The 16,633-nt window shown below is 41.1% G+C and overlaps 3 protein-coding genes across 4 annotated transcripts; 1 reads left to right on the top strand and 2 right to left on the bottom strand.

The window, feature by feature from the left end:
• Positions 1-2,812: 2,812 nt before the first annotated feature.
• On the bottom strand, positions 2,813-5,296 carry LOC123405783. Its single transcript, XM_045099341.1, has 10 exons — positions 5,249-5,296; positions 5,017-5,148; positions 4,777-4,898; positions 4,526-4,645; positions 4,241-4,412; positions 4,009-4,116; positions 3,745-3,876; positions 3,532-3,635; positions 3,266-3,443; positions 2,813-3,138 (listed from the first exon to the last, which is right to left on the bottom strand). Exons 1-10 carry the CDS (start codon positions 5,294-5,296, stop codon positions 3,109-3,111), a joined length of 1,146 nt encoding a protein of 381 aa, XP_044955276.1. The 3' UTR covers positions 2,813-3,108.
• A 1,214-nt stretch (positions 5,297-6,510) lies between these two features.
• Positions 6,511-9,382, bottom strand: LOC123404805. 2 transcript variants are annotated; one of them, XM_045098752.1, is made up of 7 exons: positions 9,083-9,382; positions 8,102-8,219; positions 7,931-7,993; positions 7,748-7,810; positions 6,988-7,641; positions 6,710-6,863; positions 6,511-6,621 (listed from the first exon to the last, which is right to left on the bottom strand). In XM_045098752.1, the coding sequence occupies exons 1-6, from the start codon at positions 9,262-9,264 to the stop codon at positions 6,840-6,842; spliced, it is 1,104 nt and encodes a 367-aa protein (XP_044954687.1). In that variant the 5' UTR covers positions 9,265-9,382; the 3' UTR covers positions 6,511-6,621; positions 6,710-6,839. The 2 variants fall into 2 exon arrangements, with proteins under 2 accessions (XP_044954687.1, XP_044954688.1); XM_045098753.1 differs by lacking the exon at positions 7,748-7,810.
• A 558-nt stretch (positions 9,383-9,940) lies between these two features.
• On the top strand, positions 9,941-12,812 carry LOC123404804 (serine/arginine-rich splicing factor RSZ21-like). Its single transcript, XM_045098751.1, has 6 exons — positions 9,941-10,082; positions 10,692-10,793; positions 11,323-11,411; positions 11,782-12,046; positions 12,302-12,421; positions 12,518-12,812. The coding sequence occupies exons 2-6, from the start codon at positions 10,705-10,707 to the stop codon at positions 12,537-12,539; spliced, it is 585 nt and encodes a 194-aa protein (XP_044954686.1). The 5' UTR covers positions 9,941-10,082; positions 10,692-10,704; the 3' UTR covers positions 12,540-12,812.
• Positions 12,813-16,633: the final 3,821 nt, after the last annotated feature.

The following is a 16,633-nucleotide window of genomic DNA, read 5'->3' as shown; positions in this document are numbered from 1 at the left end:
CTTCTCATGAAGGGAACAATAGAAGCATTGACAGTGAGCTGAAACCTGCAACAGAGATGCAATTTCAAACAAGGGAAGAGGCTCAAAAATTCTTAAACTTCTACGCCTTCGTAGCTGGTTTCTCCATATCAATCGTCTCGACTTCCCGCACGACCAGCAAAAAAAAGATGGGGAGGTCACAAGAGTGACACTAAAATGCAACAAGTATGGACACAATACGGAGGTTGAGAGGGAAAAGCTGATTGCAGAAAGGCAGAGCACTGTTATAGACAAAACAAATTGTGAAGTCAAAATACTGATTGCTTTGAAAGATGGGGTGTGGCGCATAACAAATGTCCATCTAGAACATAACCATCCACTTGACCCTGGGAGTAGGTTTTTTAGGTCCCACGTTTACATGACTGCAAAAGAGAAAGCTTTGATCAGAACAATGAAACAGTGCAACATTCCAACAAGAAAAATTGTAGCGGTGCTGGCATAAGGGAAGGTATGGACAAACTACCGTACAACAAACGGAAAGTGAGTAATTACGGAACAACCATAAGCAGAGAAATGGAAAATACTGATGTGATGGAAGTGCAACAGTTTTTCCAAAAGAAACAAGCCGAGAGCCCTGGATTTTGTTATTCAATAGAGGTAGATGCAAAGAACAAGGTCATGAGTGTTTTTTGGTCAGATGCAAGGTCAAGACTTATGTACCAAGAGTATGGGGATTGCATCAGCTTTGACACAACATTCCTAACTAACAAATACAATCTCCCGTTTGCCCCTTTTGTTGGTGTTTCTCCACATGCGAAGACATACTTGTTTTCTTGTGCTCTTATTGTCAACGAGAGTGCTAACACTTTTAAGTGGTTGTTTCAACAGTTCCTAGCAGCAATGGGAGGCAAAGCCCCTAGATCAATAATAACTGACCAAGACAAAGGCATGGAGAATGCAATAAAATATGTCTTCCCGCAAGCAACCCATAGGACATGCTTGTTTCATGTGAAGAAAAAAGCTAAAGAAAAAATGGGCAGAGTGTTCCAACTGAATGAGGGACTTTATGAGGAGTTTCAAGACATAGTAGACCACTCATTGACAGAAAAAGAGTTTGAAACACTTTGGCAACAGATGATTGATGACTACAAAGTGGGTGAGGTGAAATTCTTCCAAGACATGTGGGCAGCGAGGAAAAGGTTTGTGCCAGTATACTTCAAAACAAAGTTCTTCCCGTTCATTCAAACAACAACCAGAAGTGAGGGCACAAACGCATTGTTCAAAAAAGGTGTTGGGCCACAGTTCAGCATGACAAGCTTTCTAAGAGAATACCAGAGAATACTAGACAACATACATGCAAATGAGGATGAGCTGGACCACAATGCATTACACAAGAAAGTTTCGTCAAGATCGTTCTCAATTAATTATTACATCGAAAGACAAGCTCACAACCTGCACAATATAAGCATCTTCAAAAAAATTCAGTTCATACTCAATGATGTAACAAGGTTGCAAATTAGAGAAGAGGAAAAAATGAAGTTATACACAGTGTACCAGGCAAAGAACTACCACAAGAAAGAACATAGGGCGAGGCTTTATCTAGTGCAAGTGGATACTGATAGGGAGGAATGTTCCTGCATATGTTGCAAGTTTGAAAAGTATGGCATTATGTGCTCTCATATACTGAAAGTGATACTGCACTTGGAGATAAACGAGATACCAGAAAAATACATAATCGACAGATGGCGGAAAAGGAGCAAGAAGATGAAGAGAAGCAAGGCGGTTCCTATGCATTTAGATAATGATTCTCTCAGGTATAATGTTATTGGGTTCAGGCTAATGCAAGTAGGCACAGCTGCATCAAAGAATCAGAAGAAGTTTGAGTACCTGCTGACATTGATGGACATGGCTGATGAACATTTTGATGCCATGGACAAAGAAGAAGATGTAGCTGGACATGATGCACAAACAGAGGAATGCAACAGTACACACTTAACAATAGGAACCCTCAGCACTATGCCAGATAGCATGGGCAAAAACTCAACTATTGAGCTACTGAATCCCGATAAGGTACACAGAAAAGGGCGACCAAGAATGATGACAATTCCTGAAAGGATAAGAGCCAAAAGATTTTACAAGTGTAGCCACTGCAATGAGCATGACCACACAATAAAGAAGTGTCCTAATCTTGACAAAGAATACAACATCCCGAAAAAGAAAAGGTCTAGGAAAATAAATGAGACAAAAACAAATGCTTTAGGTGATACTAAATAAAACCTTTTTCAATAAGATTAGTCAAAATTTGATGGAGAAAAAATAATTGACTAACAAAAAAGAATTTTTTTTATCTATGCGCGCAGGGGCAAAAGATGCTAAGAAGAAGAAAACTAAAAATAGTAGTTGCAGCAGCTTACCTACTCAGGCCACAACATAGGCGAGGGAGTAGATGAAGAATTCGAAGCGACGTCAACTATTCGGCTTTTTGGTTATCAAAAGCGACAAGGACAAAAAAAGGCAAAAAATCTGGGACACATTGATGTTGTTTATGCTATTTGTAAGCTACTTCATGTTGTTAATGGTATTTAACTGTGTCTCTGCTCATGGTGATGTTTCAACTGTGTCTATCCTCAAGGTGTGTGTGTGCAGTATGCTGCTATAATATATGTGCAATTTAAGTTGAAAAAATAGAAAAAAATGCTACAACTGATTAACATATGAGCTTAAACTGTATGGTTCAACCTGAAGGAAAAAAGATATATATACATGTCTTGCTTTATCATCGCACACAGAACAAAAAAGAGATTACAACAAACAAATAACTTGTCGAACATATATACATGTCTTGCTTTATCATCGTACATAGAACAAAAAAGATATTACAACAAACAAATAACTTGTCCCACATTCTCTGTTACCATAAAAAATACATGTCACTAAATGCCCCATTGACAAACAAAAAACCCATGTCACAAAAATGTTTCTTTTCAACCAGACGCACTCGGATACATCTAGAAGAAGGAAGAAAAAAAGCCACATGTGCAGGCCGCAGCGAACTGGCTGATAAAAGATGATGAATTCCCCATCTTGATATCCATCTGACAAAATCCCAAGAGCATAGATCAGCAGTTTCTATTGTCCATGGTTTCCAACAAAATCACCCTGCCAAAGAAAAAGAGGAAAACAAAATCAGAAACAAAACTCTTGAGACACAAGTACAGACAAAAAGAAATTGGTGACATAATGACAAACGTAAAAGGAATAAAATAAAAAATAAATAAAAATATACCTCTAAGTTGAAATCGGTAACTACACGCTTGTCGGTGCTATTCTTACTCCAGAAATAAAGCTGATTCATGTATTGAATCCTTATGTGTGTTATGTCGGCTTGTGAGAAACACTTCCTCATATCCATAGCTGGTTCCCATAACTCCATGAACTTGACAGCGAAAATACCGCAATCATTCCTAAAAAATATTTATTTCATAAGAAATAAAACAAAAAATAAATGAATGAAAGCACATGCACAACGCGGGTTTTTCAGGGGGCACTAACTCGTTGCCCTGTTTAGGCACATGAGGGTACATCCTTTTGAAAGTACGAAAATCGTGTTCTTTAGTTTGAAATATGATTTCCCACAAATTGATGAAGTTGTCGATCTGCATTAGAGAAAAAGATGAAAAAAATGCAGACTATCGAGCACCATATACATTTTACAAAAATGTGTTGTGAGGATACAAAAAGAAAAAAGATCAAATGAACACTTACCATTTTCTCTCGTATTGACGTGTGAAAATTTGAATCCTTGCCATAATGTGAGTCCAAGAAAGCAAAAAGCTTATAATGGAAATCAACAGCGAAAACTATCCAGTGGCCTTGAATGACAATAGGGAAGAACAACTGTTTTGTATGAAAAAAATAAAATATTAAGAGAACAGAAATTTACAAACACAAAATAAGAATACCGAAAATGTTATGGACAGAAACCTGAAACAACATACACAAAACAAAAAACAAAAAAAAGATACTAACCCTGTCTGAATTATCCAGTCGTTTCCTCCTCCTTGCTGAAGCTGCCCCAACAAAAGACAACGCGATCGTTTTTAATTGCTTGTTGCTTCTATAATTCAAGATGTTCTCTTGGAATGAAGTAACAAAATGTAACACAAAAAAAGTTCAATTGAAGAGCAGGAGGACAGTCATAATACAAAAATGGTGTAAACACACCAAAAAGAGGAGATGATAGATAACTCAACTAACTTACCCCAATATGTGGGAAAAAATGATGCCTTCGAGAGACCGTTGGGTGGCAGTCCTCAAAGAACTTGCGGCAGATGCAAGGAAGAAGAAAATTATCCATGTGACCGGTTGGCATGAGGCATTGGCCCAATGATATGTAGTTACAATGAACCCTTGGGAACATCAAAGCATAATTCCTGTATGTATGTTACAGAAAGAAAAGTAAGAGAATTAGAAAATTACAATTAAAACAATGAAGAAAAAATATGCCAACAAAGGAAAAACTAAAAAGGGGATTGAGAAAACATACTTTTGAACACCTTTAGTGTATGCTAGTTCAATTATTGTGTTATAGTTCTTGCACTCTTCCTCGGAAACAGGGAACCTTGTGTTTTGCTCAAAGGGGAGGGTCAAAAGCTTCTCTCCTTGACTATTATCAAGTCATCTTTTGCGTCATAGTTGTTATCTAGTTCCTTCTCAATTTCATCAATGATAATATGCTCTGTGGTTTTCATTGGCATGTAGGTGATATCTTCAGCACTTGTGGCGGTTTGATGTTGCCAATTCACAACAGCTGCGAGCATATTGTTGTATAGAGCGTCTGCATTCTTGGCTAACTGACTTTGCCTAACACCAAAACTTGTTGGACTAGTGATCTTAACATTTGAAAGCCTCTCAACCACCTGTAGAAACAGAAGTAAAGAAAACAATTGAAGGATCAAACTATAGATTCTAAAAAAAGAAGAAAAAATAGCAATGCTGAGAAAACACAACAATGTAAAAAAAGCACAAAACAATTACCAATGTCGGTGGTTGGGGGGGCATATCACCCAATGGAATTGGTGCTTCTTTAGTCCCAAGTTTGTTGATGCATTTTGAAACCTGGTTGGTTGCATGTGCGGCATTCTCCACTGTATTATCCTTCTGGCAATCCTACACACATTGAGAGTCATTTTTTAAAGCATGATAAATACATGAAAAAAGATGGTGTGAGAGAGAGAATGAGGAACAAGAAAAAAGGAAAATAACAGACCTTCTCATTGAACTCGTTAGACAAATTGGTGCGAGTCAATTGAGACATCTTGTTTACCATCAAATAGCTGCTCTGTTTTGCTTTTAAAGAAACTAACCGAGACCCAATAACATATTTTGCATCCGTGCGGCCAGCGGGGGAAACAAAAGTACCCTCAGTATGTTGAACACTGTACTGAAAAAAAGAGCTTCGATCTTTTGACCCTGCTGGGTAGGTGTTCAGCAGGGACAACTCTTGCTCATGATGCATACGGTTACACACCCTCGCCTTAACTTTCTTTGCTATAGGCAATCGAGGTGCTGAGAGCAAAAAAATAAGAAATCACTCACAATTTTCCAAATCATAAAAATATATAAAGGACAGTAAGATTAAGTATTCGCTACAGTTACAAAAATAAAAAATAAGGGCATCACTAAATATAAAGGACAACAATAAAATTAGAACAATGCAAAAAATACATATAATTGAATGAGAAAAGCGATGAAAAAGACGAGTTACCCGATCTGTCATTAGGCCCTACAATTTTTGTTATCATACACTCTGGTGTTGCAGCATGATAACCTGTTGCGTCGTGTAAGTTCTTCTCAACTGTAGACAATCTGCTATCAATTATAGGCTCTAGCGATGTAAATTTGTTACTCGCTTGTGCAGGTTGATGTTTGCTAGTTGTAGCTGATGGAGCAAAGTCGTTATTGCTTTCAGGGAGTATGTCTTTGATCACGATACTTCCTTCTTGAGCTTCTCATCAATCTTAGTGTGCATGCCAACGGTTGCTGCTGAAGAAAAGCAAACAATTTTTTTAAAAAACAATGATATGGGGGGTGGATATAAAAACAGAAAAATGACACTAGAGCAATAGAACGCGAAAAGAACAACTACTATCTAACAAACACAAGCATACCGGAACTCCTTTCACAATGGGTTTTTCCCTTCTCAATCAAAATGCTAGTACTCTCTTTAAATGTTGATCCTGTTTTTTGAAAATTCTCCTCGCCAGCGACACTGAAAAGTGATGATCTCTTGTATTTAGACGAGAAGTTCAGCACGTTTAACGTGGTTTCTTCTTGGATATTTTGCAAGCTACGCTGCTTAGTATTGAGAGAGTGGGTGCTTTCCAAGATGCCATTGATGATCTGAAAAAAGATAAAACATAGTAATGTCAAACTAGATGAGTAACCAAAAAACAAGAACACAAAAAAGAGAAACATATAAGGTGAAGCAAAAAAATGAAGAAAAGAAAGATAGATAAAACCGTTTGCCTGAACAGGTAGCACATTAGCGAAAGTAGACATCAAATTGTCCTTGAAGGCTAATGACACATCCATTGACCTTGTGTTGCTATGCCGAGCCCCAACATGTGCTTTGGAATCATCCTGGCCCCACAACAAAAAAATGGATCAGCACATTTATGAAGACCAAAGGAAAGATGATAATCAAGGATAACAGCAACAAAAAACATACATGTTTCTTGAATTGTCTCCTTCCGAACAAGTTGCTCCTCTTCCGATCAAGTTCTGAAAAGTGCTTTATCAAATTCCCCTTCCAAGCAGTAGTTCTAGGGACGCCTTGATCGACCACCCGTACACCAAAGTCAAGCTTTGTCAAGGTATAAGACCTGACAAATTACGCCCAACAAATAAAATCACACATATATTCAACATGGAAAAGGAAGAACAAAAAAATAAATAGGTGCACAAACAACACAGGGAAATAAAAAGAGAAAGAAGTAAAAGACCAACCGCGAGGCAGTAGGCACAAAAGTCAAAGACCTTCGGTTTCCGGCCAGTTTCCCTACTCAACATCACATACTTGTTGATGCCAGATAGGATCCATTCGTAGACGAGAAAACACATATCGAAGCCCCTTGTAGCAGAAGGATCTTCTAGAATCGAAAAGACATCGGTGTGTATCTGATTGCTTGAAGAAGGGAACAAGAAACATGACATAGGTACTATCATAAAGCAAATGAAAGTATCTTCTTCGCTGAGCTCTTCAGACGACATGAGCAAATTGCCAAAGTAAGTGACGTTGGGGAGCTCTGCTAATTTGAACCGAGACAGAATGAAATTCTTCCCACTCTCCTTGTTAGGCATTGCTACAACACCACTCTTAGGCAAACCCAAAACAAGATGGACAGATTGTTTGGACAGCTCTATAATCTTCTCATCGACAATGATTAATTGCGAGGACACCGTATCGACACAACCAACAAGCCATCTGACAAAAGGAGAAGGGACTTCTGTTCTCTCATACTTTAGAAGACACTCATATCTGTATTTTGAGATAACATCCTTCCGTCCTATTGGCATGCGTTTGATAATTTCAGAGAAATACTTGCCAGAATACACACTGAATGCATCCCTTCCCACACTTGGTGCTTTTAGCCTTTTATTCTGAAGAAACACAAAGTGATAAAATCAGTAACTGAAAAGAACGGAACAAAGAAAATAAGAAAATCAGAAACTATAGAAAAAAATCACTAAGAGTTGACAAAACAACATGGGATGAAAACTTGGCATTGTGGCAAAACTTTGAGAAATCTCTCTTGAGTGATTTAGTAGCCTTCCCAAAGAATAAACATACACAAAAAAATAGAGCATTGTCAGAAAGGTGACATAAAAAACACAGGAAATGCCGTCATAGAAAAAAAAATAACTAACAAAAAATAAAAAGGAAGCATACCTCCTTCTTGAAAAAACCAAACAAAGCATCCTCTAACAACCTTTTCTGCCTAGACACGTTCTCCTGTTATTGCAAAACAAAAATATGAATAAACAAAAAAGAAGAAGGAAGAAACTAGTCAACCATCAGGGCCATAAACCACTGCAAAAAATGACTAAAACATGATCATACATCATCAGTCGATGCACTACTATCCTCAAGACCATCGCTGTCCGACAGACCACCATCAGGGTCGTAGTTGGGTTCGAACCCACTACATGATGACCTGTGACCCGCAAACTCTGCACACCTGCATGGGAGGAGAATAAATGTGACTGAAAAAGAAAGTACCCATGAAAAATATCATATATACAAACCTTATATCTACTTGTATGATCGGCATAAGCTAATTAACATAGATTTTGAATGCAGAATTTCCTGAAGTTGTCTCTGTGAAGCCTAACAATTTTCACCAAATGCACACAACTAAGCTGAGACTTCCTTGGCCTTGACCATAACCAGCCAGCACAACAACTTGGACTACTAAAAAAAAGCAAAGTATGGTGAAGATATCATCATTGGAGTGATCGATTCAGGTTCGCCATCTCACCTGTAATCTTAAATACAAAACATGAGAAATCCCAAGACAGGTAATGAGTTAACTCCATGCATTTGCTTGCTTATTTACAAGCATATGGCCTGTATGATGCAGAAAAGACTTTTGGATCGCATTTCTCCCCAAACAATTAACCCAATATGCCTCTCATTCTGCAGTCGTAACCATGAACGAATGACAATATAAACTGGAAAATACAAGATTTAATTTGATTCAATTCGCTCGCTAGCTCGATACTGAAAATGAAAGTACCCATTACCATATACAAGCTACTATAACAGTAAACTACAAACACCCAAATACTGATTGATGGTACTGAGCAATTTGTGGTACGGAACCCTCTAATTGATGGTACTGAACCCACAAAAACATACATGACTGCAGAATGAGAATTTCTATCAGGCTTGATTTAGAAAATGCTGAACTCACATGTAGAATGATAGGTTTGCTGAAAATGCTGAACTCAGGGTCAACTGGAAAATTTGAATTAAAAATCAGACACGGGGAGTGAGGGGGGGGGAGAGGGGAGGGGGTACAAATAGCGAACACACCAGTACCTTCCGCTTGAGCGGCGACGACGGCTATCACCTCCCGCCCTTGCGACGGCTGCTGGCTGAAGGAGTGCCCGACGGGACAGCTCCGCCGAGCCCACCAGACCATCTCTGGTACCCCTCCCCATTGCAGGGAAGTGCCTCTCCCGCGTGGACGCGTTACTTGCGTCCGCCTCGCCGCGCGCCATGGACCTCCAGCAGCCTCCGCCGCCGTCTCCGGCCACCCTGAGAAAATCCCTTCTCTCGGCTACACACCTACTGAATGGGAATTCAGAAAAAAAAACACGGAGGAACGCAGACCCGCAAGCCCGCAACCGAGAAGGAAGAAAGCCCGCACAGAAAACAAAGACGTCGAGATTCGTGCTTATCGGACGGATGAAAAAACGACCTAAAACTAAATCGAAAACATACGTCTGAAAATTAGAAAAAGTGTAGAAATTTGGATACATATTTATGTAATACAAAGTGAAATCATGCAATATAACATATTTTCTTATATTTATTGCTTACAAAGAAGTTGTTGATAATCCCATAATCAGATAAATATTGATACTTTAAAATACATGTGCACTGATATTTCTAGGGTTGTCCGGAGGATATATTTAGGGAAATTCCAGGATATATATCCCCAAATAAAAAGGTTTAATGATTTTTATTACAAATACAAAGGGAGATTAGTTTGGCAATGATTTTTTTTAAAGAATGTTGTGGTTTTTTCCTTCAAGTGTTTTGTAGTGATGTTTTCCCTTCAAGTATGGTGCATTGTACAGCCCAACCCAATAAGCCCACTAGCCCTGTGCGCCCGCCCGTGCACGCATCAAACCAGGTCCACACAAATCCCCTAGGAAAAATAAATAAAACGAGGCACCCGTGTATCACCACCGGCCCCTCTCTCTCTCCCGCAAGCCACCCGGAAGCCTCGCTTCCGCCGCCGCCGTCGCTGCCGCGACGCAGAGCTCGCCCGTGCTCCCCCTACGAACGGAGCTCCCGCCCCTCGTCGGCGCAGGTATCCCTAGACTCCCGGATTCCATCTGATTCCACCCTACCTAACCCTCCACGGCGTCCAAGTTTCGGAACCCTAGAAACCAGTCGGCAAGTAGTTACGGCCCCCTCGTCGCGATATTCTGAGCTAGATGGGCGATAGGTCGGCTTGATTTCGCAGCTCCTAGGTCTCGGTTGTTTTCCACGGATTCGCACCAGTTCTTCCCGGTTCGGTGCTTTGGGGATCCTTCGAAATGTTCGTGGAATCAGCCCCCTCGGTTTTTGCGTTTGCTTTCAGCACGAGGATAGGCAGTATCTCGATGTAGAAAACTCGCGGAGTTTTTGTTAGGGCTGTAGTCGAATTGATGTTACGGGGACTCCCCAGATCTCCACATTCCAGATCTGGGCGTTGGGCGTTGTTGCTGTTTCTCCTGGATAGGATTTGAGGTTTTACTATAACGACTGCTCTCGGTAAGTACTTGAGGAAATTTGCTTGCTAGGCTGGCATACACTGTGCTATGAGTTGATGACCTACAAGTGTATAGGATCTTGTCGGCTTTACCTGCCGTGTTTGCTCGTGTACCTCGGGAAGAGCAATCTCATTATAACTGCTTCTTCTCTTTACTGAACACAGGGATCTGTTCACCATGGCCCGCTTGTATGTTGGCAACTTGGATGCCCGGGTGACTGCTGGGGAACTTGAAGATGAGTTTCGTGTGTTTGGAGTTTTGCGAAGGTCAGTTTCATTACATTTTGCCTTCGCAGTATTTTCTTTATATGGATTTTTTTTTATGCGTGAATTCACTCATTGTGTACCGCAAGGATAATCATGCATGCCAGTGCTTATAAATGGATGTTTGTTCTTTGAAGCAATTATGTTGTTTACAGTTGAAGTTGTTATTTAGTGAATTTCATTCATGTTTGAATCGACTCTCTTCGTAACTCGTATATTCAAACATGTCCTGCTACCCAGTGAAATGCTTTCTACTTCTAGTGGTGCTTGTCTTAAGAACTCGTATCTCTGATGTACAAGTATGGACTTTTAAATTGAGTTTTTGGACACCGAGACATGCTGCTTATTTAATTGTGTATGAACCTTGAACACTTTTTTCCTTTAAAATAGTGTGGTTCAGAACTTCATATCTTTTGTATCATTCAGCTGATGAGATGACCAGTTGTTCCTTTGTAAATACTTAATGGCATGGTGTAAATTAAGATTTTCTCTATCTCTTGACATGTTTAACTGGCTGTTGTGTTCAATGTAGTGTATGGGTTGCACGTAAACCACCTGGTTTTGCGTTTATTGATTTTGATGACAAGCGGGATGCTGAAGATGCACTTCGTGATCTAGATGGTAATGTAACCATTTCTCTTGTGGAGGCTTGTTTGAATCTTGGGCAGGACATTACGTCATTACTTTGTTTCCTGATCTGATTTTAATGGCAAATGTCTGATTAGCAAAATTATGTAGAACTTGCAGTCTTTTTTGCTCTTTTTCTGGGTTAAGGAAGCAAGCTTTCAATGGTTAGAACTTAGAAAATGATATCTTTTCTTTTAATAAACTTAGAAAATAATTTCTTTTCTTTGAGATTATATACACATCCTAGCCACTAGCCAATCTTTCCGAGTTCTTAGATCATGAACATTGCCTTTTCAGATGCACACTTTGTTATCTCATCCGTGTTCATAGATCGTATTCCAATGTTTTGTTTCTCTTTTATTAGGCAAGAATGGATGGAGGGTTGAGCTGTCTCGCAATGACCGTGGTGACCGTGGAGGCCGTGGTGGTGGTGGTGGTGGTGGCGGCGGCGGTCGTGATCGTGGTGGGTCTGATATGAAATGCTATGAATGTGGTGAATCTGGGCACTTTGCTCGTGAATGTCGTCTGCGTATTGGTGCTGGGGGTCTGGGCAGTGGAAGGCGTCGCAGCAGGAGCCGCAGCCGCAGCCGCAGTCCTAGGTACCGCAGGAGTCCGAGCTATGGCAGAAGGTAACAAATTTTGTTAATGCATTCAGTATTTTATAAGTCCCAGTTGTTTAGGTTAGCTTTGTTGTTCCTTTCCTTGTAACTGTTTATGTTAAAAATGGTTGCTTGTTCTTCTACCTGCCATGACAAGCTGGGGTGCCTCGTTTTTCTTTTCTTTTTGTTATTGTTGGTTATGGGCATCTCCTACTTTGTGGTCATTTTATGCCTAGGATTATGATTGAAGGATGAACTCTTAGAAACTAACTACTCTGCAAACAGAAGTTACAGCCCTCGTGATCGCTCTCCAAGACGCCGCAGTGCTTCTCCAGCCCCAGCCCGTGGTCGCAGCTATAGCAAGTCACCAGTCCGTGCCAGGGATGATTCTCCTGATGCTAAAGGGTAATGCAGATTCTGTGGAAATATCACCTGTCTGCTTTGTTGCATTTCTTCATAAAAATTACCGTGTTCCATTCTCATACTGGACTGCTCTCCCAGGTATCGCCGCAGCCGGAGTTAGATCTGAAGCCTGTGTCCGATGCATGTTCTCTGCGAGAAGTTACTCTTTAGCTCTGCCTGCTAGGAGTACTGAGACCTGACGTCAACTTCTTGACTTCTGTTAAGGTTTCAACTTTATCTATAGTTTATGTTTGCTTCTGATTCTGTCATTAAAAAAATTATGTGGTGGATGTGGTATGCAACTGAGACCTATTACCTGTCTTTCTGTGTGTTAAGAAGGCATCGTCCTGCACTTCTGCTTAAACGACTCAGCCAACTACGGCTCTTCAGTTGTTGTCTTCGTGGTTTTGTTGTTCGCTCTTCATTCTTCGCACGCCCTTACTGCTTCGCGCATCCTCCATTATCCCCTGCCTGCGATGCCTCCGATGTTCTTCGTTGAAGAGCTGCCTTCAAAATTAGTAATCTCTTTATCTCAAATTGCTAAGTTTGGATGTGCTGACAAGTGCAACTTGTTGAAGTAACCAGGCCATTGATTTTGTATATAGAACCAGGAGTCAGCAAGGTATTGACCGTGCAGCACTCGAGTGAAACTAAATCTACATCTTGTTCATAGGGAGAAAATGGGCCTTGAGCTGCGCTCTTTAGTTGAGCATCAAGGAATTTGATGAGGCTGGCTTCACCGAGAGTCATCCATTTAAACAGTTTTGTGGACTTCATCTTGGCTTCACCGAGAGTCAATCCACTTACAGTTCTGCAGACTTCATCAGCATTATTCTCGGCATTCATGTTCTTCGCAGTCTGCATAGTCTGCCTGCTGCCTGCACTGCACTGCATAGTCTCGACTTCATCTTCATCTGCGCGCTTCATTTTATCGGCGACAGCATGACTATATTTCTGCCTGCTGCCTGCACTGCACTGCATAGTCTTGACTTCATCTGTGCGCTTCATTTTATCGTCGACAACACGACTATATTTCTGCCTGCTGCCTGGATTGCACTGCATAGTCTCCGTCTTCTGCCTGCTGCCTGTGCTGTATGGGAATGTCTTCATCTTCAGGATGGGGATGCTTTTTTGCTTTCAATATTAGGCCAGTCCTTAATTGTTATTGAAGTACTTGTGGCCTAATATTGCATTTAGTATGAAACCACTGTGCACTGGCCATTCAGCATAGTTGAACCTGTACACGTTTTTACATCCAAAGATAAATTTTGCATGCTGAAATTTTTGGTCAGATCCCCGTTTGTTTCATCAAATGTTAATTTTTTATCTCTGGCAACTGTCTGATTTGTTCCAGAGGCAACCTCAGTTAAGTTTTTTTTTTGGGTTGAGAAGAGCCTCAGTTAAGTTGAACACTTTTTTTTAGGATTAAGTTGAACACTAGTTTGCCAGCGGGCAGAAGATAAGTTTCCTGTTCGTTTTTCTCTTGAGGCTGGTTTCATGTTCATTGGGGATTTTGTTATTGTTCAGATGGCGAGGTTGAATCCTTTTAGATAAAAAGCCCTCGTGGCACCGTTCCATTTTATTGAAAGTGAATTGCAGAGTTACCACTTGTTGGCTTGCATCTCACTGCTAGATCACCATGTTATGGGCCTAAGGGAAGTCATTGTGGAGTAACAAATAGATGATGGGTTGCGAGAGTGACAGAAGCTTAAATCCCAGTTTAATGTTATGGTTAGATTATTCTTAAATCTTCTTTCATAGTTGCGGATGCTTGCGAGAGGGGGTAATCATAAGTTGGTTGTTAGCCAGGACTCCCTTTAATCATAAGTTGGTTGTTAGCTAGGACTCCCTTTGTTTTCACCAGCTCACACCAGTCCAGCAAGGTCAGGTTATGTGATGGGTATTTTTGACGTATAACTGTATTGCTTAGTTTTTTTTTATCGGATCGGTCTTTTGGTTGCATTGGTTATGCATTTTTACATGGCATCGGAGTCAAGAGGTCGAGTTCAAGACCCGGCTGGGGCAATTAAATTGCACTCCATTTCTGTTAATGTTTAGGCATGAGGGAGCCACACATAAGGGAGTGTTTTATGTATAAATGTATTGTCTAGTCTCCTTCATCGGATCGATCTTTTGATTGCATTGGCTAGAACATGCATTTGTACATGGCAAATGGGGGTGTGCCGTCAACGCGATAAGTAGCCAAATGACCTGCAACACTCTCGACACCACAGCCAACCACAGCCAAAGTTAGTTGCGCCCTAAACCATTCTCTCTCTAAATTGTCCCTTGAGATGGTTTTCAAAGGACATTCAAGAAAGAAAAGACTTACCTGGAATTATCAGCAGAGTGGATTATCGTAACGGTTTTATCCCCTCCAAAACTTTGAGGGGCATCAACTTGATGGAGTGTTCCTGGACGGTATTAAGTTGAGTTCTAACATGAACTGGTACTCCACATAATAAACCATAAAGGAGTAGTTACTATCTTAAAAGCCAATAGTCTTAGTAGTGTACCTGTGACCAACGATGGCGGTGGTTCGAACACCTTCTTGAGGCATTGTTGTATTGTTTCAGCACACCTCTCTCATGAACCTCACTCCGGGGAAAACCTTAGTTTCGGTGTGATCAAACAATGGCGTCACCTTAGTGTTGTTTCATCCTCTAGAGAGTTTCGTGGTAGTTAGCTCTTCTTCAGCGTATCCGTGGATTGTCTCTGGTTATTTTGTTGCGCTGAGGTCAGAGCGATGGTGGGGCCATTGTGGCAACGATATGTCGTCTGTTCGAGCTACACTGGCTTCGACATGGATGGCTGAGTTATGGCATATGCCTTCTTGTGTTTCCGCACTGCCTTTATGGTAAGGTTTGGGTTGACGGACCCTCTATGTTGAGGCTTTTAGATCAACAGGGAGAGAGTTATTTTTTAGTGTTCAACATAACTTCATATCAAAATTTTAACCTTACTTGAACTAAAAAAATGACAGTTAGTGAATTTTTTTTCAGTGTTAACTTTGAGTCCCCTTCATTTTCTTTCAATACCATACAAAAGATAAACAGTAACCAATAATCCTAAAAGGGAACAGAGTAGACTGCCCCATATAACAAACTGAAAACAAAGCCAACCAAGCTACTAAAAGGATCCAAAGACAAAGCTCTTTACGACAAAATATAGCTACAAAACAGTCATCTCACAACTTTTGTCCTGGAGATCACGATCCAGCCTAGTATTAGAGCATCTCCAACAGACGCGCTTCGTCCGGCGCCTAAAAAACTGATTTACAGCACGTCCATCGCCAGGTTTAGCGCGGCGCTAGGCGTTGGCTCCAGCAGCCGCACTGAAATACAGATCGGGGAAGTGCCGGAACGGTCGTCGGAAAAACGGGGTGGCGTGGGCGGCAACGACGACGCGGCTGGATGTGTAGGTGGAGTTTCGCGCGAGCGCTCGAGAGTTTAGCGCGCGGGAGCGGACGCAGCAAATAAGCGGCGCGCGATGGCGTTTTCTCCCGCGCGCTGAATTACATATGCCGCGCATGTCGTTTTTGCGCGTCCGCTGAAGTGACTGGAACGGTAGCGCGCGTTAAAATGACTACTTTTTTAACGCGTCGTCTATATAGCAAGGCTGTTGGAGATGTTTTTATGAGAAATTTTAAGGAGGAGATCGGCATCGCACGGGATTCTGGGCCAACGAGCGTGGAGGTAGGGCTCAGAGACCAGGTAGGCACCCGCCCTTTATGTTGAGGTGTGTGTGTGTTTTGTGTGATGCCCCATAGTAATTTGTGACGGTTTTGCACACAGTTTCTATTAATTAACTGGGTAATTCTTCGATTTTCATCCAGTTTTCTTTTATTACCAGACAACTCTTTTGTTCTTAATGCATGCATAAATCATGCCATTTTGTATAAAATCCAACGGAGTACCATGAGTTTTGGGGGTGAAACTAAAATCATGAAAATAATTGTTTGCATCGTTTGTGATTAAATTTGGAAGATTGTCTTCGATCCCCGTTGTCATGTGTACAAAGATGACGACGAGGAGTGCGTTGCAGGCGACCGGTGACAGAGCAGAGGTGACCCTATAACCATGACAACCAGAGGCGTATTGTGATTGGCAAACAGCGATCGATGGCCTGGCCGGTTGGGCGGGCCATAAGCCCCTGGAACAATCAAAACCACCTTCCATGTCCGGGATGATGGCTCAAAGTGTGACTCACAAGGGG

This window comes from Hordeum vulgare, chromosome 6H (assembly GCF_904849725.1).
Source record: "Hordeum vulgare subsp. vulgare chromosome 6H, MorexV3_pseudomolecules_assembly, whole genome shotgun sequence".
NCBI lineage: Eukaryota > Viridiplantae > Streptophyta > Magnoliopsida > Poales > Poaceae > Hordeum > Hordeum vulgare.
This window is presented reverse-complemented; position numbering and strand designations above follow the sequence as displayed.

What these genes read in the sequence shown, in the direction of transcription:
- LOC123405783 (XM_045099341.1), bottom strand. Translation starts at nt 5,296, where the DNA reads ATGTCTCAATTGACTCGCACCAATTTGTCTAACGAGTTCAATGAGAAG. An exon ending in ATTTTTTCCCACATATTGGG is followed by an intron (nt 4,117 to 4,240) that starts GTAAGTTAGTTG and finishes ACTTCATTCCAA; the next exon opens with GAGAACATCTTGAATTATAG. An exon ending in GACTGGATAATTCAGACAGG is followed by an intron (nt 3,877 to 4,008) that starts GTTAGTATCTTT and finishes CATACAAAACAG; the next exon opens with TTGTTCTTCCCTATTGTCAT.
- LOC123404805 (XM_045098752.1), bottom strand. Translation starts at nt 9,264, where the DNA reads ATGGCGCGCGGCGAGGCGGACGCAAGTAACGCGTCCACGCGGGAGAGG. An exon ending in CGTCGCCGCTCAAGCGGAAG is followed by an intron (nt 8,220 to 9,082) that starts GTACTGGTGTGT and finishes CCTCCCATGCAG; the next exon opens with GTGTGCAGAGTTTGCGGGTC. An exon ending in TTTGTGCCTACTGCCTCGCG is followed by an intron (nt 6,864 to 6,987) that starts GTTGGTCTTTTA and finishes GTAATTTGTCAG; the next exon opens with GTCTTATACCTTGACAAAGC.
- LOC123404804 (XM_045098751.1), top strand. Translation starts at nt 10,705, where the DNA reads ATGGCCCGCTTGTATGTTGGCAACTTGGATGCCCGGGTGACTGCTGGG. An exon ending in TGCACTTCGTGATCTAGATG is followed by an intron (nt 11,412 to 11,781) that starts GTAATGTAACCA and finishes CTCTTTTATTAG; the next exon opens with GCAAGAATGGATGGAGGGTT. An exon ending in GATTCTCCTGATGCTAAAGG is followed by an intron (nt 12,422 to 12,517) that starts GTAATGCAGATT and finishes CTGCTCTCCCAG; the next exon opens with GTATCGCCGCAGCCGGAGTT.